General features: G+C 42.0%; 2 protein-coding genes and 1 long non-coding RNA gene across 16 annotated transcripts in view; 1 reads left to right on the top strand and 2 right to left on the bottom strand.

The window, feature by feature from the left end:
• Positions 1-2,195: 2,195 nt before the first annotated feature.
• Positions 2,196-6,320, bottom strand: hoxb2a (homeobox B2a). The gene is made up of 2 exons (XM_024135990.2): positions 4,404-6,320; positions 2,196-3,463 (listed from the first exon to the last, which is right to left on the bottom strand). Exons 1-2 carry the CDS (start codon positions 4,822-4,824, stop codon positions 2,739-2,741), a joined length of 1,146 nt encoding a protein of 381 aa, XP_023991758.1. The 5' UTR covers positions 4,825-6,320; the 3' UTR covers positions 2,196-2,738.
• Positions 6,321-7,646: 1,326 nt separating this feature from the next.
• LOC112068781 (homeobox protein Hox-B3a) overlaps positions 7,647-27,014 on the bottom strand; it is a 56,660-nt gene continuing 37,292 nt past the window's right edge. For 7 of the 13 annotated variants that reach the window (XM_024135980.2, XM_024135981.2, XM_070438298.1 and 4 more), the window contains 3 exons: positions 17,058-17,124; positions 10,644-11,244; positions 7,647-9,902 (listed from right to left, as the gene is read on the bottom strand). In XM_024135980.2, the coding sequence (XP_023991748.1) occupies positions 9,139-9,902; positions 10,644-11,136 (1,257 nt within the window). In that variant the 5' untranslated portion in view covers positions 11,137-11,244; positions 17,058-17,124 and the 3' untranslated portion in view covers positions 7,647-9,138. The other 6 variants (XM_024135985.2, XM_024135986.2, XM_024135984.2 and 3 more) reach the window with 6 other exon arrangements.
• Positions 14,876-16,888, top strand: LOC112068786 (uncharacterized). Of its 2 annotated transcripts, none has more exons than XR_002893623.2 (2): positions 14,876-15,375; positions 15,501-16,888. It is a non-coding gene; the product is annotated as an uncharacterized lncRNA (long non-coding RNA). The 2 variants fall into 2 exon arrangements; XR_002893624.2 differs by having other exon boundaries at positions 14,876-15,386.

Raw genomic sequence — 27,014 nt, 5'->3', positions numbered from 1 at the left:
GACATTAATCGTAATTCTTCGCCTTCCACTAATGCTAATGTGAAGTTTACTAATGCTCCTTCTGTTAATAACATCTCACTTTGTCTCAACCCGTGTTTCAATGGCCTTCACAATGTATGTTGATCAGCTGATATATCATAGAAGGGATCAAGTGATTCTCACCCTCTTTAAATATGAACGCACACCACCTCAACCCTCACACCCCTCATCCCACTCTCCTCTATCTCCGCCACATACACACACACCAAGGTACACCAGTGAACTGAACTGACCCCATTCATTCCGGTGGTTATTTGAATGTTCAATTGATTCATACCTGTCACTGCTAGGGTCCCAGGGTTGTGAGTGTGCCCTGCCATTGACCAGGCAGATAGGGACCTCTGAAGTTGGGATCGATCAGGTGTCTTTGTTTTTCATTGGGGGGTGGGGGTGGGGGGGGGGTGGGGTGTAGTGGAGGCTGACTGCTGATAGGCAAGTGACGATTCCTGCCACAGCCACACACACTCATCTTGGCTGAACCCTGTCTGGCCCACTCCACTTTTTTTCCCTCAAGGCCCCCTGAGTCTGGTGACTCCAGAGGTCTGTGACCCGGTTCTAGTTCTCAGTTTCCTCTCCTTAAACTTGATTCCATGCACACTAGGAAGCCATTCTGGGTCTAGCTGGTGCACACTATACATTTGGTTTCCCCACCAGGAGTATAATGTAAATGCCATTACGTTGGCAGAGACACAGTAGGCTAAGTAATTGCAGTATGAAATAATGATAGTATTCATGTTTGATATAGGAAGTTAATATCAATGTCTTTAATAAAATAACTCCCTCTAAGTCAAATAATAAAAGGGAATATTGGACTAGCTAGTGAGTTATGTAGTGATGGCGTAGTAATACTGCTTGATAAGATAACATGTATGTGTGTAGACTATGTGATTATGGAGAGGCGGATAGACAGGCAGTGGTAAAGGTGACAAGGAGGAATAGTGCTTATTGGAACACCGATCCAGGAGATGTATTTCAGATAGATGGGTACAGTAGACAGGCTGAGCTTAGAAAAGAGCTTCATTTATGTCTTAGGAATACACACTATTCATTGTGAATTTTAGGCCTGCTATAATGCATGACTATTAGGCCTACCATAAAACAATGCACATAATAAACATTATTAGAATTATTTGTATTATAATCATTCTTCTTCTTATTACGTTATTGTTTTGGTTCTGACCATGTTAATAACTGAGGGAGTAGCAACAAAAAAAAAGGTATAAATTGTCAATACTCCTGGCCTATCTCATTAACATAAGGGACGGTTCAATTACATAACTGGTTTATTTTTATCAATTTGGCTATAGGCCTATGTATTACCCAATTACCATTGAACGTGTTGCAAGAGGCTGGGCTGTGAAGCCACATACACCAAATGTCCTACAATGGCTGCCGCATTATTGTTCATATCGCCCATTGTGTTCTCAGCGCCATTTTGCATCAGCATGACAGCAGCCATGAGCGCCGTTACCTCAGTCATTCCCTCATGCTACAATGCTAGCTAAAGTAAGCTAAGCTAGGTCGGCTAGCCTACCATGCACCAAATTCCCACCAGGCTAGGCTAGACAAAAACAATAACTTGGTCAACACATTGTGTTCTGTATCAGCTCTTGATTATGACGATTTATCTTGGCAAACGTCTTCACCCAAAACGTTTTATCATATGTGTTGTGTTTATTTTTGCACAGAATTAATTCACAGTAAGAATGCATTTGCCCCAGCAATAGCTTATTGGAAGATAATGAAAACATGTCAATGAAATTTAAAATCGCAAATGATTCGTTTTTGTATCTGTAGTACCCCAAAATCTGAAACCAACCAACCAAATACAACCTTTGGAGATTTCATGTGTTGCCCTATAATAGATGAAACCATCACAACATAATTGTGTGGAAATAATATTAACGACAATAATAATATTACTTATTATTATTATAACACGCTGCATTTTGAACATATAAACTGTGCAATAGCAAATGATGCATTTTCCAAGACCAGTAACAGATATTTGGTAGACCAATACATCTCAAACAATCCCTATTTGCAATATTTCTGTATTTTTCTTATCTGAAATAACTGTTTGAATTATCATCTATCAAAAATAATTGCACTTTTCATTTACTAGTAACTACATAATCAAAAACACTTAGGCCACATTATAAAAGTTKGTTTTTATTTCAACTATGAAAATAATGTACAATAAATAATTTGAAATTTACTATTAAAGAATCTCAATAAATAAACTAGTTCTAAACCTCATCAACAGGATCAACGCCCGTCTCGAGATCATTTCTAAAAGCAGTTCAACTATCCTTTAGGCTTATATATCTGATAGGCCTACATTTCCTGAGAATTAAAAGATTGAGCTGCACTGAACAGTTTAGAAACATTAAGGAGACAGTATAGTMTWTTACTGTAACTGCCAATTAATACTGTCAGAAAAMAAGAAGGCAATAAATACCTGAAATTTGAACAAGGGGAAATCCGTATGTGATTTCGATGGAGTAAACCAAAATTATAATGCCAGGAAAGGACATAATMGCTCCTTTGCTATCTCAGGTTCTATGTTATCTTCAAAATAAACCCAGGAATCTTTTTCATAAATGTGTTTCAGGAATGTTGCCGAGAAGCATTCATACCATTGTAATACGGTGGGACATTCTCCTTAATTCGATTGTTCTGTATTGTTGTTGTTGTCGTTAGAACTGTAAATGTTGTAAATCTATTGTACAAAGTGTGCTYGTAAATAAGTCAAAGTCCGCCTCGGAGAAATCTACCGGGCTGTCGAGCGAGCTCTGCAAGCTGGGCGATAAAGCGTCAGAAATCTGGAGGCAGGAATCAGCAGAAAAGAAATTCAAATCGGGCAGGGAGGATGCGTCCTGCTGCTCTGAAAACGAATGATCCGGGCCAGATGCGCCACCGTCGCCCATTGTTGCGGGGTTATCTGCAGTGGGCGTTGGGAACCGGGTCGACCGCACAGTTGTGTCAGAGACTGATGTGGGCTCCTGGCAGCTCAGCTGGCCYTCCTCAGGCGTGGGCTGGTTATTGTCACTGCTGTTCGTGTAGGAGGCTGCCGAGTTACACGTCTCCTCCTCGGACGCAGCCGAGCCCGAGGCTTCCAGTGGCTGGCTCGAGTAAGGCGAGGAAGCATCGGCACCTTCCAGGGGCTCGAACCCGCCGGGGTCGCCCTCTTGGCCTTCCCTGTGGTGTGTCGTTTGCCGCTTGTGCTTCATCCTCCGGTTCTGGAACCACACTTTGACCTGTCTCTCGGTTAGATCCAGAAGGGCAGCTATYTCCACCCGCCGGGGCCGACAGAGATATTTGTTGAAGTGGAACTCCTTCTCCAGCTCCAGKAGCTGCGTGTTGGTGTAGGCAGTCCTCAGCCTCCGGGATCCGCTTCCGCTGTCCAGTCCACCCTGCGCCTCTGCAAGAGCCCAGACATAGAACATAAATAAGTCCAAAATAGCAAGCTAATAGGGTTGAGCCTAGACATTTGGCACGCAGCTACTGAAAACCATAAAAATGAACGAGGCGTATCAAAATCCCAATAGGCCTTCCACACGTGCATTGTTTTCAAATGACTGCAGTGCTTCTCTGATGTCAGTGTATCAGGTTTGCAGAGAACACGCGTTATTCCTCTAAACCCCATATTTTGTTTTGTCCCATTGCCTCCACATTATATACTGACATCCAAAATGGCTACCCCAAACCCCGAGACATGGTTATGAATATATAACATTAAGACAGCACTGACACTGACTGCGATTAAATCGTTATTCCAGGACAAGATTTGCAATCTGTATCTTGAGAAAGGCAACTTTATCAGCAAGAATACACACACACACACACACACACATCCGCATTACGCATAGAATATCTGACACATACAGGCATTACAAAGACTTTGCAATATAGCTAACATATAGCCGATTATGTGTAGGCTATATATCAACGTTTAGATGCCTGACATCAAATCACGCAATGCAAGAAATGGATATGTTACAGCGAAATACAATCGAAAGTTGTGTAATAGATGAGTAATAATAAGGATTATGACGGGAAATAGCTCATTCAAAGCAACACTGCAGCATAATGCAGGTCTCTGTGACTCCTCCATGCACACGACACAGAGCAGAAGGGCACTCATATTTCAGAAATAAACGCATGCTTCTTGTCCTTTTATTAACATCAACATGAGAAAAATGCCCTGCAACAATAATTTGAGAAATATTAGGCTTCCATATCTGTTTCTATGAGTTGCAGTATAGACCAACATGCAATGGAACCATGCAAATAAAGAAAATGGAAAAGAAAAGAAACAGCAGAACAAATGAATAGCCTTGTCTTTTACATCATGTACCGACCTGTCGGTGATTCAAGTCCTGCAGTGGCGTACCCGGAGGATGCAGGAGAGGGAGAAGAGGAGGCTACCGTGGCATTCCCRGATTTGGGTCCCTTTTTCGAGGATTTCTTCTCTTTCATCCAGGGGAACTCGTGTGCCAGCGGGCCAGCCGYRCTCGCCGGCGGGGCTGGGCCCTGTTGCGGCTGTGGCGTCCGAAGCTGGAGGCCATTGGAGGTTCGCTTTTGGYTCCTCGGTCGCGCCTGGCTGCTTGTGCAGGGACTCARGCTGGGGATGGTGTGCTCGAAAGGAGGAGGAATTACTGTCGAGTCCTTGATTGATGAAGTTTGAAATGACTCCAGGACAGCGGGAAAAGACGTCAGGCACTCTGCAAGGGAAGGCTGGCTGTTTATGAACCCAATCTCCCTCTCAAATTCAAAATTCATAGCTTTTCCTAGTCCACAGGCGGACGGCGAGATCAAAACGAGCAAAATAAAAACAAAAACGCGTGATTATTAGCTCCCCGCTGTCCCGTATTTGCGGGCTTTAATAATTGTGTATATTGGTGATATTACTAGCGTATGGGGACCTTGGTCTACTAAACTGAAGACTATGGGCGAAATTGCAGCCAATTCCTGGTCACATGACMAGATWYAACCAATGGAAAGCCGGGGCCTGGTGGCTAAAGAAAGCATTATTTTCAGCAAATGCTCAAAAATACCATAAGATATTGGTTTGTGTTAGCAGGGGGTATTATATTCGAAGAAAAAAAAAGTGTTCGGTTGCCAACTGTCTCACCTCGCTGTTTCGAGTGGGAGGTTATGTGAGGCCCTTCATGTCAAACAATGGAGATTTGCATGCAGATATTCTGCCTGGACCCTGGTGATGTAATCCAGCAAAACGTGGTTATTGTTAAGAGCACATTTACAATATGGCAAACGGGGTGTTTATACAAAAGAGGCCCATTAATCTTAAAAGTTTGACAGGAGAAGCAGACTTAAGGTAAAATATATCTCCACCCAACCTAGATGGGAGATGTCTCAACAGAAGGCTGAGATTCGCTTAGCAAAATACTGAAGAACGGTTTCCTAGAGCCTAGCATAGTGCAGGTTAGCAGCCTGCATGGTGTAATGGTAGACTTGTTATATTTTTGTTTTCATAAAGGGAAGCTACAGAGTGAAGAGAAAGGTCGGTGTGTGTAAGTGTATAATTACATTATGTTATCTCTCTATAACTGCTAGCCTAGCTCTTTATCACCTTGCGGGGAGATATGCTACTAAATTATATATTGTGCGTGTGTGTGTGTGTGTGTATGTGTGTGAAATGGTCCTAAAAATATGCAGCCCAGCAAGGCCTTCCACTGACTGCTAGCTAGGAGTTTTCTCTCACAGTGTAAAAAACGGACGGCTTGTTTACTGAGCCGACTGACTAAAGTTCACAGCGAGGTCGCGTGTACAACTGCGAATCCTAGCTTCTTAAAAACTAAAAACGTAGGCTGTGTTAACACTAATGCCCTATACGAATGTGTGTTTATTGATAAGCAATAACATAGTATATTGCGTATAGGTCTAGGTTACATGTATTGATTTTGAAGGATGTTGTAGAAGTTTAAAACGGATAGTAAGTAGCCTAGCTGCTAGGATATTTTTGGAAACGTAGAATTAGTGAAGAAAAACGAACTGCGGTGATCAATCTTTTCCCAGGCAAAGCGCTTGACAGCAACCAGCCTCAAGAATGATTCTCTTTCCTTCAAGATCGCAACAAAGAAACGCTCTCTCTATCCCCCAGAATCTAGGCCTACTGATTTTTACGAAAAAGCCAGTAGTCTAACAACCCAAACGCAGGCATTAGAATTGTTTTCCATTGTGCATAAAACCCTGGTGCTGAAATAGGCATCAGCATTATCTCAAAAGAGAATAAAAGGCCCAAGATTGCAGTGCACTATTCGACTCCATTTGACTTGACTCTAGGTTTCAAAAAACAAAGACGGGAGAAATGTGCGTGGGTGTTTGGCCCATTTAAAGCTAAATGCAAAGCAGTGAGTAGGCCGCGTTTCTCCCATACATGCAGGCTGTAGAATATGGAAAGGAGGTCAGAAGCACGGGTTCTCTTTGCTTATATTGGAGCTGACTGTGCAAAAACTGGGACAATTTAGGAGTATTTCTCACCATCAGGAATTTCATTTCCATTTTTTATGACTATTTGTTTGGAATTTTGAATGTGGTTTGTTTGTGCCACAAAAATCTTTACGCTTGCCAGAACATGGACTTGAAACGTTATTTGTTTATATATGTTTATTTTGGGGGGATGTGCTCTTTCGTATTTGGAGTGTGATGGGAGTGTGCTCTTTTTACTGCCTTTTTACAGCTTAGCAAACAATTCGAAAAACGATTAACAGACTTAACTACTGTTTAACAGACTATTAGCTAGGCTATATGTTGTCTTTTTATTATTCATGGTGGGTGATTAGTGTTTTCACACATTTATAATTAGGTGTAAGTTGATTTGGTCATTTTATGACAAGCCAAATGTGTTTTGAAGCATAGAATAAACAGTGTATTTTATTACTATTATTATTATTGCTGTTCTGTTGTTAGTGCTACTTGTGTTATTTGTGTTAGTACTGCTGTATTAATCAACTTCCTCAGTTGCAGTTAGTTTTAGCAAGAGTATTAGTCTTGCTGGTTGCCTTTCAATATTTAACAGCATCTGAAAGGGAACTTAATTGCACGGAAATGTCAATGATAATGAGTATTTTCGGTAGCAATCCAAGCTATTAAACTATATGTTCTTGCGTTTAGGTATAGGCATATTCCAACATCTGTGATTGCTTATTTGCCAATAAATTAGATTTCTATGAAAATAAATGTTATTTTCTATACGTTGATTGTCTTTATACAGTAGGCCTACTCTCGTTAAAATAGGATTAAGTATATGAGGCGATCTATGTGTAAACGATGTACAAAACTATTTAGCTTTTTGGCAAAGATTGTGTTGCCTTGGACCACGTGACCAACCCAAGCGCATACTCGAGGGCTCTTTCAGTAGTCTGGCACTAGCACGAGGAAAGATGCTCCCAAGAAGCTGTGTGCGTGCGTATGTGCGTGTGTGTGACTGAAAGAGAGAGAGGGGAATAGAGCCAGCGAGGGACCAATAGAGTTTGTGCACGTGTCTACTATACTAATGAATACCTCTGCGTTTTTTAACAACTTTAAAAGTATGACCCTCGTTTTGTCTCAGGTGAACACTTGAAATGACCACATAGAACTGAATAACATAACATTTTATTAAAGAATTGTTCAACAGACAACTCTTAACAATGAAATAAAAGGAGCTACAAAGGACAAAGGAAGTTCTCCAAAAGTGTTCAGCTATATTTCGTCTAATTCTCGACTATGCAGGAACGGTCTGATTCCGTCCTCGCTGACCCCTGTACAAGTCAAGACATTATTTACGTACAAGGGTAACATAAAACTATTTATTTCTAAAATACAATAACTAAAATGTATTCGTTACAATGACAAGAACACAACGTCTTTATAACAGGTAAATACTAAAAAATTACATTTTTTCTTGATATAAATACATGGGGGATAAATAATACAAAAAGAAAGTATTTAAACTGGCTATAACAAATAAATATATATTTATGAATGTTCACTTGAACATACATTGAGAAAGACGCTGATTGGACGTCTTCCGTTTCCAAAATAAGATGTATTTTTTCCCTTAACCATCAAAATGTAAACTCTAAGTGCAACAATGATGCCCAGACGAGAAAGCATTAGTGTAAACCTACACTTCAGCTTGGTTCCCTGACATGCATTTTGTTCAAATATACCCTGTTTCCACGTTAAGTCAAGACATGAGAAATTGTGAGCCTTTCGCATTAGTCTTGGCTAATGTAAGTGAACCCTATAGATTGAACGAGAGAGAGTGATAGAGAGTTGGGAGAGCGAGAGCAGGGAGCGATAGAGAAAAGGGAGAGAGAGTGGTGGGGGGGGGGGGTGAGCCTATCATAGTTGTCAAAAGAGTTCTCAACTCCTTTTTACCCTGTGATGATGATATAACAACGTAACAAATATCAATTTAATGTCCTCGCGCGTGTGTTTGTGATTGTTTATGGACGTTAGCTAGCATAGCATAGCAATGTGAACCTAAACACCATAAGTGGGGGGTGTAGGCTTACGATGCGTCTGCGCGATGCTGAAGGAGCTCTTCCCTTGAAGCCACAATGTTTGGCGAGGACATGTTAAAAAAAAAAAAATGTCACTGCACAGTGGGTTAGTGAGACATTTCCAAAGAGAGGTAATATGAATAAGGGAAGTAATCGAAAACAATCCAGTGGTTTGCTTGCACCAATTGAAGAATGCATATTGACGTCAGTCAAGCTTAGCCATTTGTGCTGACTGCAAGGACGCAGGCTAAACATAAATCCACGTTGACATAACATGTGTTTCGCCGAGTCAAAAAGGTCTGACAGTAATAAACCCCCTACCGTGTTAGCTGTTCCATTAAACCCAACTATTACTATTTCATTACTTGTTTTCGAGGGAGAGCTCCATATTCAAGGAAATAAAACGTTAACCAAAACGCAATTCAAGTGAATGTTACTAATACGCACAATGATAAAGACAACAGACAATACTTTTTTGGCCATGGCAAGAAACCACTGGATCATATTTTTTTTCAACCCCATTGCAGCGTCCCATGGGTTAGTTATTTGTAGTTGTCATTTAGTTTTTTCCCCAAACCTGCTACTACAGATGAGTTAACTTGGGAGCTTCCTGGATTCTACCCTGAGAAGGATGGTGGGCTGCCAGCTCTGTGTATGTCGGGTGGGGGTCGCACGGTCCGTGGTGTTGGCTTGCTGACATCTGCGTRGCACCGTTGTAGTCCATGTTCCCAGCCTGGTGGTGTGGTAGATGATTGAGGCCGTACATGGAAGGCCCAGAGGTGGGCATCGACTCCACGTAGTTTCCTCCCACATACACGGGGCTGCCCTGCATGTTGGGAGTYCCATAGTTGCCACTGTTACCCTGTAGCCCGTGCGGGTCGTATTCTGGTGCTGTGTTGGCATACTTCTGTTGGGAGGGGCAGYTTTTCATGGGGTTTTGGTAGGCTGAGGACATGGCATAKGCGTTTTGATGGGACTTGTTAAAAGATGKCGGGGAGGGGGCGTCGTAGTTGCCTGCCATKGAATGCATGGAGTTCATGAAGCCAGCTGAGGACTGCATGGGTAGGGGTGGGCTTCCGGTTGGAGAGGGCCCCCCTGATGACGAGCCCAGCCCTTTACATTTCTGATCCTTTTTGTACTTCATACGCCGGTTCTGGAACCAAATCTTGATCTGGCGCTCGCTGAGGTTGAGCAAGTTGGCCATTTCCACGCGGCGAGGCCTACACAGGTAACGGTTGAAATGGAACTCCTTTTCTAGCTCCACCAGCTGCGCGCTCGTGTACGCGGTGCGCGCTCTCTTTGAGGCTGCGGAACCCGGGGGGCTTTTTTCACCTCCGCTGCTCTCCGCTGGGGTGGGAATGAAATAAAACATAATTACTACATGCGGAAATTGAATGCATCATTTCCTAATAAAGCAGAGGCCAGGAAACGAAACTTATCCCCTTGATATTAGTTGTCAACACTTCATAACTTTGGCATTTATTAAGAGACTCGAGACCCTACATTGACCGTGTACGTAAATTGCATCATAGACAAAGCCCACAGCCAGAACTGTAGCCTTCTATATTTGAAGGAGCTGGACATTAACTGTTTTCACTTCAATTGTGTCACACAGCTCTGAGGTTCAATTAAATGTAAATGCATTGGGTGTGTGCGTGCGTGCGTGTGTGTTTGTCTGTCAATATCTTCATATCAATAATATTTGACAACCTACAGTTTAGATTAAGCATTGCTCTTAGCTGCAAATGAACAAGCACATTCGCATTCCAGTCTGATGAAAAGATACACAGTATATGCCGAACACTGCCATGTTTTAATGTAATTGTTTCAAATGCTCATCAATAAAGGGAACGACTGCTTTAATAGAGGTCTCAGTTACCAAATTAATATGGTCATGACTAGAGTGCTTTTCCTAACAACCTAACTAGGAAAAAACACAGGCTTTAAATATATAAATAATAAGTTAGGTCATTAGATACAAATCCATGATTATGTTTTGTGACTGTATTGTAATTAAGCTATCCAGCTTTGAATGTGTATATAAGGGGCATGAACAAGGTAAGGGGAATTGGGGAGGGGGGCACACACCGTTAGCTGAACTTGCACTTGGCGAGCTGTTTTTTTGCTTAGTATTCTGCCTCGACTCTTTCATCCAGGGGAAGATCTGCTTGTTAAGGGTGGGGTTGGTGGACAGAGTGTACGTCTTGGGCGCTGATTTGGCGGCCCCACCGCTGCCTCCCGGCTGCTGCGCGGTGGCACTGCTGCTGGTGGCGGTGGCACTGCTGCTGGTGGCGTTGGCKGGGWTGACSGGAGGGGACACCTGGGGKGGTGGTTGGTGTTCAGGTGGCAGGCTGGGCCGCATGCAGCTGCCATTCAGCTCTTTCGTCTTGGCATGCTGCTGGGGAGGAGCGCTGTTGCCACCGAGGGACTGCAGCGAGCARGCGGACCTCTGGTAGTCGCCTTCGAGSTGAGCCGCGGACTGGAAGGCCGGTTGAGGAGCATCATAGCCRAAGCCGTTGGCCCCTTGGTACGAGTAACCTCCGAAAAGCGTCGAGTTGTCGTAGTAGGTCGTTTTCTGCATTTCCAAAAGTGGAGTTACCGGCTACCAGGGTCCTGACGACCTTCTGGAAGAACATTGGCACCAGATGTCACGTGACGGTCTCTTTCCAAAGGACTCTTGGAAGCTGACCTGAAAGGTTATAAGAAGCACATAATAAGAAAGGCGCAAAATAAATCCATCTTCTACCGCTGAAAGGCGCCATGACATGAATAGCGCTTTCCCACAACACTGCTTGCAGATGCCATGTCAGGCCACGGTGCACTGGGCCTACTCTATCTCACTACGAGCAGCACTCCCCCTCTCCTAACTCTCTCTCTCCCTCTCTTTCTCCCTCTCTCTCACACACATACACGCAACTGCACACGAACACAAACAACATCCAGCCAGTCTCTCTTTACTCGCACCTGGGAGCAAGGACACGATTGTCTTCAAGATGTTGTCCTTGAATAAATAACGAATATAACCTCCCAAATATGTGGTGATTGCATTGTTTGGGGAGGTATAACCCATGAGTTGTGCATATTGTCCGGATTTTCACATTAGAACATTTTGAATAATGTTTCAGCGTTGGCCTTTGTTATTTCTACGATAATAAAACGTGTTTTCGTTATAATTGTTTTTTCATACATTGAAAGTCGTTTGAATTGCTATAGAGCGATGTGTTCGTTTTCATACGCAGGTTGCAAGGTTGTTTGTATTAAAATACTATCCTAACATGTCTTGTGTTATGGTTGTAATAGAAAAGTCATATTTATTTTCACAATTGATAGATAAAGACAGAAACCTTCTGCGTAAAGAAGGTGCATTTCGGTGTTAAAAACAAGCTAGGCTATATAATGGCTTTTCTTCTTGTTTGCCTTTATTATGAATGAAAACGAGCAATATACAATTAGTGATGTTTTTTTTAAGAATTGTCTTAATAAAATGCTGTCTGTAAAATGTAAAATGTAGTAGAAAGCTATGAATGGGCCTTTGCCATGTTGTTGGAGGGAAATCAGTGCATATGTCGCTCTTAGTTCAAGTTCCTGTCAGGATTTCTCAGGTTACACAATATTGTATTTGGGCAACCATTAAAACCCAGAAAAACCGGCACTTGAGACTCTGTTGTGAGCGTTGCTGCACGCCCCAATAGAAGAAGAATGAGATAGGGTCCCCGGAAGCTTCAGGCGAGTTTGATTCATAACCGTAGCTCGGCCATAGAGGACTATAGCCCCTAAAAAAAGCTCGAGACCGTATATGTGCTAACTGCTGGGGTGGCCCAAAGGGCAGTTTGCGTGGTCCTGCCAAGCACCATAATGCATCTGGGATTAATTTCGTTTGGACCCTTGAAGACCAAGATAAAACGTTGGAAAATAGGTTTGAAAGGACCGTGGAAACTTTGAGGATTTTTTTTTTTTTTTTGTAACAGGCAGCCTTCAGTTAGAAAGCCAACTAGCAGGTTCACTTACATATAAGTCAAAACAAAAACACATGCTTTGTGTTTGTGGTTACACTTGGTATTATGATGGCAAATTCCCACAATTAAACACAGTCAAACATTGAATGTAGTTGTATCAATGGAATTGTTCTATTATTAGGATTTTTGCATAATAATATGGACATATTTTATGGTATTACCTATTAATATATGTTATAAGTTACCCAATAGCCTACAATTACAAAAATGGTAAACTGATGACGAAAATTGAAATGATATAATCACTAGAAAATCCCTGGACAACAATAAAACAATACTATTGCCTAAAAATAAAAAAGACAACCTGAATAATCCACATAATAACCATTATACACATTTTTAAGGCTAAAATCAGTTACCCATAAAAACAAGATAATGCTTACATGCTATTCCAAGAAAATACAAAGCTTGTGTTCATAAAGAAATAATGAATCTTATTGTATGTATATCCTTTGTGAGACGTATAGCTCATCCTAATTATATAGGCCTACCCACTAAAACGACCAAAAAAATTGAATAGGGAGACATTCTCCAATTTGAATAAAAAAGATTTGTAAGAGGTAAGGAATAGGCTAAATGAGAGGAGAGCAGTGCTGTGTCTGAGAGAAGGAAGGGGATCCTGGGCTACAGCTTTACGACACCAACTCTCACCACGTCACAAATGTCGCTCATTTATCTTTCCAGTAGACGGCTGGAATCCTAATTATTTTCTCTAAGGCATTGTTCGAGGGAGAGACAGAGAGAAAGAAGGGGGAAAAATGGTTACAGGAATAATAGATATTAAATCATATCGCAATGCCATTAAATGGAACACGTAATGTCCTGGCCTGCTTGTAACACTAACGCAATAACGAACTTTCCTATAGATTCGCTCTAATACAATTATGGGGTCCAGAGCGAATGGGGGCTGGATAAAAAGCGATCCCACACAAGGACGTTAACAACAACAACATGGAGACGAGCTAGACATCAGTTTGGGTGTCCAATTTGTATTTTAGCATGGGTAAAATTACAAATGGCGCCGGTAATACACACACATAAAGACATTATGTATCGAGACATGTGTTAGCCCATTTACAGATTGAAAAATGGCAATTATTCCACCAAAACAACAAATGAGTAGTGCAATGGTCTCTCATGTAGAGCCGTCGTCATTCGCCCATTGCCTTCCTTCAATTAAAAACAATAGGCCTTATACGTCTGAATGACATGTCATACGAAAAACACTTTATCAAAACATTTAGAAAGATGGCCAGATAGAATACAATCTGAGAATAGTTTAGCACGGCAGTCCAATAACATGGGGATCCATGCCTAAGTACTAGCTGAAAATAAGCGCGTACCCATGTCTGAACATCAAAGCCCACGAAAACAGATAGCCCAAAAATGATTTCCCCGCTGCTTTGTAAATAAATATCAGAGGGGAAAATGAATCCGTTGGAGAGAGATTCTAAAGGAAAAAGGGGGGCGTCGTGGAAGGAAGCATAAAGCATTGTGAACTCTTCTTGAACCGCGATTGGAGTCATATGGTCATAAATCACCGGGACACACTCTCCGCCATTCACAAACTGATAGCCCATTTCAGACCAGCTTACCTTAGCCTCTGACGAAGGAAGCACGGGCAGGCATCATATATTTTTCACATTCGGCCTCGATGCAATCAATAAAACGGGAGCTCTCCCCTTCCCTTCAAAAACTCGCAGCGAATGTAAATCCGCCGGTATCTCGAGGACTGCTGCCCCGAGCCTGAGTCCGGGCGCTCCTGCACGGATCCCCTCGGCTTGGGAAGGGGGGAGACGGTCTGGCATGAAAGATCTGAGGAATGCTAGGGGGGCTGCGAATGGACAGGCAGCAAGYGCCTRGCTGCCCTGTCGACTGGTACGCCCTGCTCGCTGATAACAATGGCCTCAGATTTCCCTTTCTCTCACAGCGCAAACCTTAACATCATAATCCGAGCAGAGCCGCGGCTCGCCGCGAAATTTCCCCCATTGCATTTCCCCCCATGCGTGTGTTTCTCTCCGTGGTTATTCTCGCTCCTCGTAGCTCTTTCGGTGGGTTATTGTATTGTCAACACAAGGCCTTGGTGCAGCTATTCGGATATAGCGGGGTTGACTTGGAGCGCCAGTCGCGGCTGTTAATCCCCATCAAACAACGTCACCAGTGGAAAATTATGCTAATTGCAGACGTGCTGGACAGGACAGGGGCCTACAAGCGGAGAGACAGCGCCAGTACTTTTTGATTCACGTGTTTCCTGGTTAGGTGTCAAGCCATGGTAATATTGTTAAGTATATGAGAGGAGCCTCTGGTTTTTTTCCTCCACTGGTGTAGCCTATATTAAATTACTAGGAAGTGGGTTTCCACAGCCGGCTCCCGCTTGGCTCGCGGCAGAAACCGAATTCTCCCTGTATTGTTAATGTTTCAACACATCTCTCCCAACACACACAACTAGTGTAATAACAAATGGACAAAATGAAAAAGGGAGRCTGGTGGGGGGCTCAGGGAACAGACAACAGGCGCACTTGAAAAACAAGGGAGGGGTGTAAAAACAAATCAGTAAAAGGGGAAAAAGAATAGAAAATCTGTGATATTTAACAGCTAGGACGAACCGGTGCTACAGAAACTTCTTAGAAAAACTTCGATAGCGAGTACATGTTAAAAAATAGAAGAAAGGGCTTCCTGTGTTTTTACTGTAGGCTATGTAGGACTTTAACACCCAACGGAAAGAGAAAAGTAAATCAGCAAGAAGGAAAACTGAGAAGGAAACGAGGAGAGATCAACATGGAAATGAAAACACGCAGCCGAAGGTGTTTTACAGGTTTTATATTCTCTCTTCACTACCTCTCACCATCTCTCCCCCCCTCCCTCTTTCTCTCACTCTCTCAATGTTTCACTATCTTCTCTCCCTCTCTCTCTATTTTTTATTATTCAGGACACTACCCCCTTCGTTTATGGCTACGTAAGATTTATGACTTCTACCACACAGGACTAGCTGTAAACAGCTACTTTAAAAAGATGCATTTCGTGTGGGAACTGGAATAGAGAGGATCACCAACGGGGTAGGAAGAAGGTAGGAGACAAAAATGTAGGTGTCTGCAACTTTTTCTGCCTGACATTGTTCTGGATTTGCAACTACTGCTAAATGGACAAATGCAACCCACTTAAAAGATTACTAATGAACTAAAAACCCAAACGCTCCAGTATTTTGTATTTACAACTGGAATTATTTTCACGACTAAGCACATACCGTGGGAAGTTATTATTATTTCAGAGTTATGGCAAGAGAAGGGTCTATACCAACATGATTTTTGGGATTACAACATGCCGGTGCTTGTTAGAAGATTGAGGAAGAGTATTTTCGTCATTTCCATAGGATGACAGAGATGCGTCGCCTTCCTGATACATTGGAGTTGGCTGAGTCATGGATATACTATTTCAACGGTGGAATATGTGGACAGATTTTGGGATGCAAGGTTTTCTTTTTTTTCCCGCAGTGAACATTGCAACCAACATATTACATAAAGAGACTACAAACTCCAATGAGAAATTTCGTTCGGATTTCCTATTTTGTTAATGAGAAGGAAATCTTTTTAGGTGGAAAGTGTTTTGAATGTTGGGTATGGTTTTTTCAAGGGTAAATGCTTGTGATTGTGTGGTGAATATGCCATTGAGTGTGAATATATTTCATTTAAAATGTATTGCGTGTTGTCCACTGTATTCATATGACAGACCCCTTACACTGAAATACATAGCCTATCTATGTATATATATTGACAGTGTACGTTTTCCATTTGGGACAATAGGACATTGCCACCTCTTTGCCTATTTGCCTATTTGAGTTATCCTATGATTCTTCTGTCACACATATGCTGTAAGAAGAATGCTGTTAGATGGCTAATCTACATAACGCCACACACCCATACACACCCATACATTCATCATCCATAATATCCATCATATATTCCCCCAGATACACTATGGCATTCATTGCATCATCGAAAGAAGAGAGCACAAGGACACACACAAACAGGCACCACCATTTTGACAATGATTTCGATTAATATGTGGTGCTTTATGCATATAGGCAAAGAGATGTTTATTTTGTATTTATATATTTTTTTTTAAAAGCTCAATTGAAAAGCTCACAGGCCATTCTCACGGGCTAGATGTATGCCATATTAGAGAATATTATGATACACACTCTTGGCCTAGGAAATGTTTACCGATTATGTGAATGTCATATGCAGACTAAATCATCACTGTTGAATGTATGCAATGTGTGCATACTCCATTCCAATAAAACATATTTACTTTCAAATATTTCAAAGTACGTTTTCTTATGTTAAAAAAATATGATTATTTCAATGGGATAATGAAAATATTCATCGAATAGATGACATTCAATAGCACATCCGTTATTCATTCCTATTCATAATAACGAACAAATAATCATTTGCAATGCTTATATACTTGTAATAGGGTGACTTACCGGGATTATGTTGTTTCTTATAACTGAATTGTATGCAAGAATATAGCTTCCTGAAGGCTTGAGGGAACTGCAGAGGGGGGAAAAAGAGAAATATGCAATCAAAGGAGGTCGTAAAAAATCCAATACAGTGCATATGACCTCTTGTCTACAAATCGAACACACAGGCAACCTGAGAGTTTACCACAGGTGACAGATATCGTTAACCTTAAATTATTCCCGTGGAATCACGGAGTAAATGCAAAGCCAAAGGATAGAATCCAGTGTGTTCCTATGAGCCCACTGTATTGATTTCAATTATCTATCAGATTACATAACATATTTCCCATTATTTATTTTGGAGATTCTGTCATCTCGCGCACTGGGCCTACATATGGAGCAAGTTAATCAATCAAAAGGTTCATGTTGAATAATATAAACAAAAATGTTCCCGCAATGTTAATACGTGGAAAAGCAATTGTGTGGATATTGATGTAATGTTATTTTCCTTCACGGTTGCTCGTGTAGCAAGCATGAATGAAGAATACATCAAAAAATCAACCATAATAAGTAGCCTAGTTGTTGCTATGTTGACATTCACTCATTATTATTAATTTAGCAATTAATAATAGCCTACCAATCAAGGCAAAAGGGATCAAAGTAAGTTCTAATGACAATCACATTCTAATAGCCTAATAACAACAGCAATAATATCCATAGGCTAATAATAAGGAAAATAATGAACACAATAATAATAGGGGGGGGGAAGTATAATTATTATAATAAAGATAGCTTTAAAGGTGAGAAATAGCTTACAAAGTCCCAATAAACGAAATAGTTCAACGAATGAAATCGAAAATAAACGAAAGTGTAGCGCCCACTGAGAAACACGGTAAATAAAAGCCCCACCATTCTGGGAAAATAATCCCAAAGTCTAGGGAAATGTAGCACTATATCCAGTTTCAGAGTAAAAGGAGACAGAAAGGGGCTTTATCCAGAGACAGGGCCGGAGCAGAAATGAAATCAAATGGCCATGATGGTCTGCATAGTAGCTCTTATTAAAAGTGGAATAAAAACGTTGGACGCTCTCGTTCGCCGGCTCCTGACAGCTAMCCCAAACACATAAATCAAAACGAGGATTCCCCGACCTCCCCGACTTTGCGGCCTATAGCGATATAAAGTTATTTATTGCATCCCCGCACTCACGCACAGCATTGGCTCGCTTCCATYCCCGTTGCCCCGGTTTTTACTCCACTGCTACCCTGGTAGTTTTGAAGATTTTCAGCACCGATAGCTCGCTCGACCCGGAGACCTACTGGACTAACGTAAAGTTACCTACAAAGTGCAGGGTGCTACAGCCCCCGCAGCTAGCAACGCTGCACGCTCAGAACAAAGGGAGGAGGCAGCTACAAGCAGAAGAGCTGATGAGCCAAAAAAAAAAATGTGGAAAAGGGTTGAAAGAAGCCACGGGGCGAGGAAATTCAGAAGAAATGACGACTAACCAAGCACTAATTCAACGAAAATCATCCAAAAAGCCTGGCATGTGSWAAGGGMTATCRGAATAACGGAGACAAACAACATAGSGATTTGGCTGGTTCGTTTCTGCACGGGTTGCAACAAAGGGCTCCTGAATAATTTATCAAAATGCATATTAAGTGGATGCACAGGCATTAGGGGAATGGGGAATGCTGCCCGCTTGGAAATGTTCTATGAAATCTACGCCAATGATCAAATCCCACAGCCCTGAAGCTCCACACTAGAGCCCTGGTACACAAACAGTTTCTGTCCAACTTTATTACCCCCCCCCCCCTCAACACTCCTTGGCTGTCCGTTCACCAGCCTGCGTCTGGCCATGTTTCCCTCACACCCTCAGAGTGCCATTTCGTTACGAAAAACGGTTCTCCACCATCACTTCTACGTGCACCATGTTAATAATGAACACGAGCTGGGTGCAAAACACGCGAAATTAACAAGCATGCAGCGGGGCTACATCTCGATGTGACGGATTGGCGTTCGGTTTTCCAAGTGACCTTTGCGTTGAAGAGCAATAACTCACCAGATTAATGATCAATCAACTGAAGAAGTCTACTTTGCAGTCCTCTCTTAATGTATTATATTTATGTATTAATCCGGGCCTTGCTGTCCAAGGCTTTCAAAGAGGCCGCATGGGCTTCTAGAAGTCAGCGAAACGCCGAAATCCCATTTGTTGTGTAATTACCAGGCAGTTGTTAACAGCAGAGTTAGTGACTGGGCGAAAACACAGCCAGCAAGCAACAATAAGGTCCTTTCCAAATCCAAAATAATGCCCCGGTATCATGCGCTCACGTGATGCGCGTACGTCAACATACTCTGGTTTTGATAGAATTGTGGCTACACTTCCCCCCTTGTTTGATGCCTCCAAAACGACGGAGAAATATATTTTCCTTCACCTTTGCCGGATTGGTTGCTTCTCTGAATTTTGCCCCATTTTGCATGGCACCCCCCACCCCAAAAATTATATTTTTCTCCCAATCTCTGGGAGGATGTAGTTTTTATCGAGTCCATTCGCCGAATTCCGCTACCTAGAAATGCAATGAGATCTAACGACTGGCATCCCAAATGGCAAGCGACAAATTGTTCTAAACGAGGAGAGACATGATACATCTTATTTTCTCTCCCATTCTGCCGGATGACATGAGATTTTCAACACCACGGACTTAGTGAGCGAGACCAGTGTGGATGCGAGGCCTCTGCCTCCAATCTTTGCGTGATAAAAGGGGTTTTTGCACTGCTCACTGGGCGACTGGTGGAGCAAGTGGGCTTGGTTTTACACCCACGCAGATAGCCCTCTACTAAAGATCTCCAGATTACAATTAAACTCCCATTTGAGGCCCGGTGACCTGAGCGTTATGTCTGTATCGATCCCCGTGGAGCTAGTTGTCATTGTGAAAGAGGACCTACGCAAGTTCAGAAGTGGTGTGCTAGTGTTTGAATAAGACATATGGCCAAATATGTCTATGCAAGATTAGCTCTTTGTGCTTTTAGAGTGAATGTCATTAGATTACGTTCTTATGCTGGCGTTATAGCTAATTTTACTAAGTGTTTATGTAATTTGTCCACCTCCTTTGTTGAAGGTGCGAATGGAGAGAGAAAGGTGCCAATGGGGAGGGAAGAAATGGATGCCTTGCTACGGCATTAGTGCCACTGACTTCTCTGCATATGAGGGACTTCAGCATATTGGCTTTTGGTTGCAGAACATAGAACATCTTCATGTTCTAAATGCTCAACAAGGAATCCCTTCCATCAGCTAGTTTCATTGAGAGATCAGGGTTAATCTTTATGAGAGAAGGGCTCTAGGTGGTAATCTTTAACCGAGAATTCAAAAGAGGACACTGACTTGGAGACGGTTGGGGTTGGGGGCCTTTATAGGTCACAGGACCCTTTCTGCTCCAGGGAACTAAAAAGTGCCAACCTCACCAATATGACATGTGAGGATGGGGTAAGGGGGACGTGACCAAGCTTTAGGTAATTAATGGTTGAATATAGTCGGCTTTACTGGAACCTGGACCTATTTTCAATATAAAAACGACTTAGATTGAAAGTTTAGATTTTCATAGTACCTTTTGATGTGTCATTTGCTTTAGAGATGATGCTAATGATTTCTGTGCTGCAACGTGATCCAAGGCGTCTTAAGCAGATGCCACTATAGCAAATAACTTGCATAAAGGTCACATGGATGCTGTCCAAAGCTGTCAGATATTATATACTGACACACAGGAGTTTTACTTTCTCTTTTTCCATTGGAGCTTGCCTATACTGTCAGTGATGTATGATAAAATCAATTAAATCATGGCCACTTAGACTTTTGTGGTTTCATTCAGTTTTCCACCCCATGACGCACAAACTGCCAGGTCATGATTTCCACCGAGTTATCCAACTACTGGTTGATATACAGTACAGCCTATAGACAAAGTTAGTCCATAGAAGTAAATGTATTTTATGGAAGTATAATGGTATTGTCAAAACATGGTCGTCATGTAGTGAGATGACCCATGGACCATGTTCAAATCAAAGTGTATTGGTCGCGTACACAGTTTAGATGTTGTAGCGGGTGCAGCGAAATGCGTATGTTATTAGCTCCTAACAATGCAGTAAAATGTCAAACAGGTTCACAAATAMTGAAATAAATGTTTGAAAAAAACWGAAAGAACAACAAGAACAACACAGGTGTCCCACATATGTGGGTGTCTTGTTAGGTTTTCCTTTACGCGCAGCTACTTAGTGTGGGTTAAAGAAGCTATAGTTGGCGTGATGTTCGTGTAGCGTCATTGGTTCCTATATAGTTGCAAGTCCACGTGCCTTGAAGATGCCTTTCACTGACATCTTGCTCGTTTTTATCTCGAGGGTAGTCTAGATAATGTTTGCATAGATAATGTGTTTACAATGTGTACTTGTAAAATGGCAGTTGCAGATAATCGTTTTACAATGGTTTCACATTGTGCAAAGTTGACATCTGCACGTAATAGCATGGCTTCATTTACTGCATCTCTTGCTGTACAAAGTCCTCTTACGCCGTTTATTTTCATGTTCTTGTAACATTAGAACATGTTGTTAGTGAGGTTGTGTGCCATATGCCTTCATCTATATCTCAATATTTCACGGATGGGTCATTTAGAATAGAAACAACATATTTAATCGACTCAAAGTATTTGGTGTTTGCAGATGTACAGACCGAGATGCATGGGAAGCATAATTAGCAATGTGGGTGTAGGCTCACTGAGGGCCTATGAATGACCATCTTACTATTATCAGTGAGCYCTCGAYGTCCTCTGAAGTCAACATGTTCTATTTTACTAGAACACCTTCTATTTTACACGCCTAGAGGTTAACAGTTGTAGTATGAAATACAATATCTTTCAATATATCCATGAACCTCCAGGTCGTGTTAGAATTAATAGCGCTAATCTACATTACTTGACATAGCCTAAAACGCCATTTGTAGGTTTGTGTGGCGCACCAGTTGTTCCACAAACAGCAATATTGAAAATAATAACAAAGAGAGCCCGTAGTGATGGGCTTGATAGTATATTGGGATTCCTGGGGGGAGAGAAAAAGCCGAGGGTAAATTGGGAGCAGCTAGAGTAAGCAATCCTTTCACACGGTCATAAATCAGCACATGCATCTTCTTTTTACACCTAGCCATCAGATCCATTCACGGCTCACCCCACACCGCGAGTCCCCCACTCCCCTCTCTTAACATTTGATGCACCGCACTTTACGCAATGAGTAAACTTTTAAATGGGGGTGTGGGAGCCCAGATATTAATGCTTGACAGAGAAGTAGAAAGAAGAAGAAGGGCGACAGGCAGGGAGAGGTAAAAAAAATGCACTGAAAGGGAGAGAATGGAGAGCGGGTGAGGGAAAAGAGAGAGAGGGGAGCGAGTCGCCCTTTAGCCCTCCTCGGTTACCTATTCGAAGGCATCTGTCTTCGGCTRTTCGAAAACACAAAAGTTTGCGAGCTCAGGCACACCCAAAGATGGGTCACACAACGGATAATTAATGACTTGTCTACAGAGGAGCATAGGACACTCGGAAGAGCTCAAGCATCCGGCGTCAGTAGATGCCTGAAAACCTTACCTGACTTCCAGCACTTCTCTGGGTCTCTCGAGCCCAGCTTGACCAGCGTTTGTGGGATTATCTACTGTAAACGCGCCTGGAATATATCGTTTTTTGCGTTTTGGTGACCTTGGATGCGCTGTGCGTAATTTGGTAATGGTATCTTTCCACTAAACAAAACAAAATAAGAGAGTTTACATGGCAGCTTTGGAAAGCTATAAATCCTCAACCGCGAGCAGGACGGACTGCTCACAACACACATGCGCGCGCGCACCCATCAACACGACGGGGTCTTCCGAGCCCGAGTGCTCCCGAACATGGAGCACCCTTTGCACTTCCGAACTCTTGGAACCCTGCATGCGATTCCTTCGGKCTTAGCAGTCAGCAGCAGGCGATAGATTCCACCTCTACCCTCTGCCTCTTTTTTCCGCCTATAGCTGCTTGCATGGAGCGTTGTGGATTGACAAGGTGAACTACTGAACCAGTGGACTGACAGGACACACAGGGTGGAGAAGGCAAAGGGGTTCGTCTGTCCAATAGGGATCTGACTGCACGGCTGCGAGGCCGACACGCGGGCCATATGGCGATTACAACCTGCGGGCTTCTGCAGGGGTGAACGTGGTCAACCTCATTCCGATACTGCCATTTTGTTGCCAGAGTTAAATTCATTTTTAGGCTGGGGGTGGTTGGCGGATAACGGATAGTATGTTCTTCACGAATGAAATAGGCGTGCATCATAGCAGAGGGCTAGTAAGGGGATATGAAAATAAATGACTTCTGTCTTGATGTGTTTAAAAGCTCTCACCCTGTGATTGTTTTTATTGCACTCACGTTTGTAAATGTAGATTATTACGTTTTAGAATTTGTGACTATGTCGGATGCACTTGGCTTTGTTTCTTGGCTGATCCTTTTTTGCGTCTGAGTGTTATCTGCCTACGCTCAGACAACACAAACACACACACAGAAACACACACACACACACACAGAAACACACACACACAGAAACACAGAGAGAGAGAGAGAGAGAGAGAGAGAGAGAGAGAGACAGAAATGGAGAGAGGGGGATAGAAAGAAAGGGGAGAGAGAAAGAGATACAAGGTATGGAGAGGGAAGTTCAATTATACTGATGCAAATGTACCACGATAGTATCCGAGTTATTTTGAGTCCTGCATGAAAAACCTTGCCTTTCTTCTGAACATTTCCGGCTTAGTACTCTTATCGCTCCCCTGCATGCTCTTCAACCGAGTGAAAATTCTCCTTGCAGCCTCTGGATACGGTTTCACCGGTCATTTTTCATGCGCTTTTGAATTGCTGCTCTTGTAGATCATTATAAATTAGCGCGGGGCTTCATATTGATTTATTTCCGAAGGGGTAATCATTCCTGCATTACCGAAGGCCGGGGAAATACCTACCTGGCCAACCAATACCTACCTGGCCCTCTGAACAGAATTAGGAGTTTGAAATAGACTACTCAAAAGGATAATAATAATAATAGAAGTCATATAACTTGGGTTGAAATAACAGCTATTATTTTCAAGTTTAAGACTCAAGTTTAAGACTAATCTGACCACTCGATGGATATTTTAGCTGTGTTTTCACCTGCTTTTAATAGATGGTTTGGGGAGCTAAATTATTGTGTAGCTTTTGAGCAAGTCGTTGAGTAACATTACATCGAAACTGTATTAGGCTTCGTGTAATCTATTATGTCAAATTTCGGCTTAATATTATGGCTAAGGGTGGTCAATGTGACTGAAATAAAGAGGATACATATTACGCTTATGTTTTAGTGGATAAATGCAAGACATGTTAGATAGTTAGATTTTCATTGCATAAAACTTAAACTAAAGCTTTCGATATTTGTTTACAATGACAAATATTGCAATTATAGAGCTAAGTTAGATCGAGGTTAGGACAGGCTTTAGAATGAACAGTTCTCTCTTGTTTGGATATATTAAAACAATCCCATTGCTTTTTGTGTACCTCTTGTCCTGGTTATTATGTGGTAGATACATGTGTTACTTATTTACGCGTAAATTAATGATTAATGGTACGTCTTTTGTTTTTTGTCCACAGGAAAAGTTTTGTGTTCTAGTGAATCTTTTGTCGCCTGCAGTGTTATGTACCATACATTCCGTTATTGTTTTTATACTACAATGAGTGAAGCAAGCAGTGTCGTCGTAGTCTATCTATAATTGTAAAAAGGAAGTGCAACAATCGAATTTAAGCTACCTCCAAAATACTATTATTATAGAGCCACCATTTTCTTTATGTAAACAAATTGCAAAAAAAAACGGATGGAAATACATTTATCTCGATGTGTTTGCTGTAGCACAACAATACGAATACGTTGAGGTAAGCGAGAGAATATTCCGGAGAAAAGGGGCTATGCTTATGAATGGTGTATTCTTGGAGGGTCGCGCCTTTTTGTGAGAGAAGGGCTCAATATGGCTGCCATATATTTGTATTGTTCCCAACGCTGTTGAGCGGGAAGATGCGCTCTTGATGCCTCGTCTCTTATGCGTGGGATTCTAACGACCTTGTCTGCGACACAAATGATAAACAATAATCCGACACACTTACTGCATACATACGTAGAGCCCTATAAAGATATACATATACAATCTGGATGCCGTGAATCAGTTGCAGGTTGTTTTAAAGGTTTTGAAGTGCAATAGCCTATCCTATAGAATCGAACCGAAGAGCCATTCAAACAAGGGCCCACTTTCAGCTTTCAACCTCTAGTTAAGGCAGGGAGGACATTTGCAATAGTATTATACTGATGCTATTATAGAAGCCTCATAACCCACTGTTGCTACCATTACATGTTACTTACAAATGTTAATGCTAATCTATTTRTAGCCTATTTACGTGTATTAGAGCTGTGCGTAATGCTAACAGTTCGTTTTTTACTATGATGATGATGCACAATTGTTTCCACCCAGAATCTGAGCACCCAGTCTGGCTACCCATCTGACTGGCATTTTGAATAATTTTTCCAACGCTGGGCTGTCATTGAAATCAGACATGAGGCGGTTTCAGTGAGCAACCGTGATCTCTTACGCGCACAATGTCCCCTTCTCATCGCCCCCTGAGCATCCACCGAAATGAGCTGGAATATTGTTTTTGACACAGCGCCCGACAACAAGTAGCGCCGCTGGAATAGACATTTTGAAAAGTGCTGCCCCTCGCTGCTATGCCCATTAATATTTGATGGGAGCCACAGAGTTGTTCTAATTTTGTTACACAAAGGTTTACACTAGCGAGGCGAAGGGGAGGATTGTGGAAGGAGCCAGCCATGGGAATGACATTTAARCTGCTTTTGTATTCATGAATAGAAAAAGAAAGGACTGCATTATAAATATGTATTATTATCATTATTATTATTATTAGGCCTATGATCATTATCCTACAACATACTGATTTCATTATCTGYAATGTCATCCTTTTTCAAACCAAAATGTGAGTAAAGCATTTTCAAATGGAAAACTGTTGCAGTCTTTGTCTGTCTTTGTAGTTCTCTCYTTCAATAGCATCAATGCAGCATACACATATTTTATATCCACACCAAAACAACGTTAACGCGTCATATACGACATTGACTACGGTTAGCCCAGAAAATAACATATGCCCCCACCCCCAAAAATGCCACCACAACCAATAAAAATGATGCCTGTGCTATTCTCACAACCTGCAGACATTCGATGGCATCATGGACACAATAGTGCACCAAATAATAAAAAATACTATGTTCTGTTTGCTAAACAYCACCATACTGACATAAGTTATCGAATGTTGCATCATTTCATGGTCGAACAAAATCCACAGAAAATGTATCGAAAAAAATGTCGGAAAATATTCTAAAAATGAATCCTTCCGTCCCTTTAGCTACTACTTTAGCTAGTCGATGCTATGYCCGTCATGCCACCCCTCTATACAACACATCTCATCTAGCTTATTATAGCCTACTCTTCTCCTACTAAGTTTGTATTCCAATTAAGTTGTCTATCTTGTCCAAAAAAAAACGCCTGGAGCTCAGGTATTAAACCCCTGGCTATGACTAGGCCTATGCTGGCGAGCTCCGGCGCTTTTATGAGATTCACATGGCGACGAGGCGTTCCCGTTTTGCCAAATTTAAACAAATCTTCCCTTAATTGGTAATCGCATATGCAGTAACTCAAGACCTCGAGCTACTTAGCCTTCATATTAGTCGCTGATCCATTGCCGTAAATCGCCCGCGATAATCAACTGCGGGGGGAGAGAGGAGTGTAAAAAAGGCAAAAGCTTTTCTCGACCGGCGAGAGACAAGAAGCACCGAAAAAGCCAGAGTGAGAAACGAAGATCCAGGAATCTCTTCCTCATTCCCGTTTATCATCACTCGCCAATCATT

The sequence above is a fragment of the Salvelinus sp. IW2-2015 genome, unplaced genomic scaffold (assembly GCF_002910315.2).
Source record: "Salvelinus sp. IW2-2015 unplaced genomic scaffold, ASM291031v2 Un_scaffold712, whole genome shotgun sequence".
Taxonomy (NCBI): domain Eukaryota; kingdom Metazoa; phylum Chordata; class Actinopteri; order Salmoniformes; family Salmonidae; genus Salvelinus; species Salvelinus sp. IW2-2015.
Note: the sequence above shows the minus strand (reverse complement) of the source record. Positions and strands in the feature narration are given on the sequence as shown.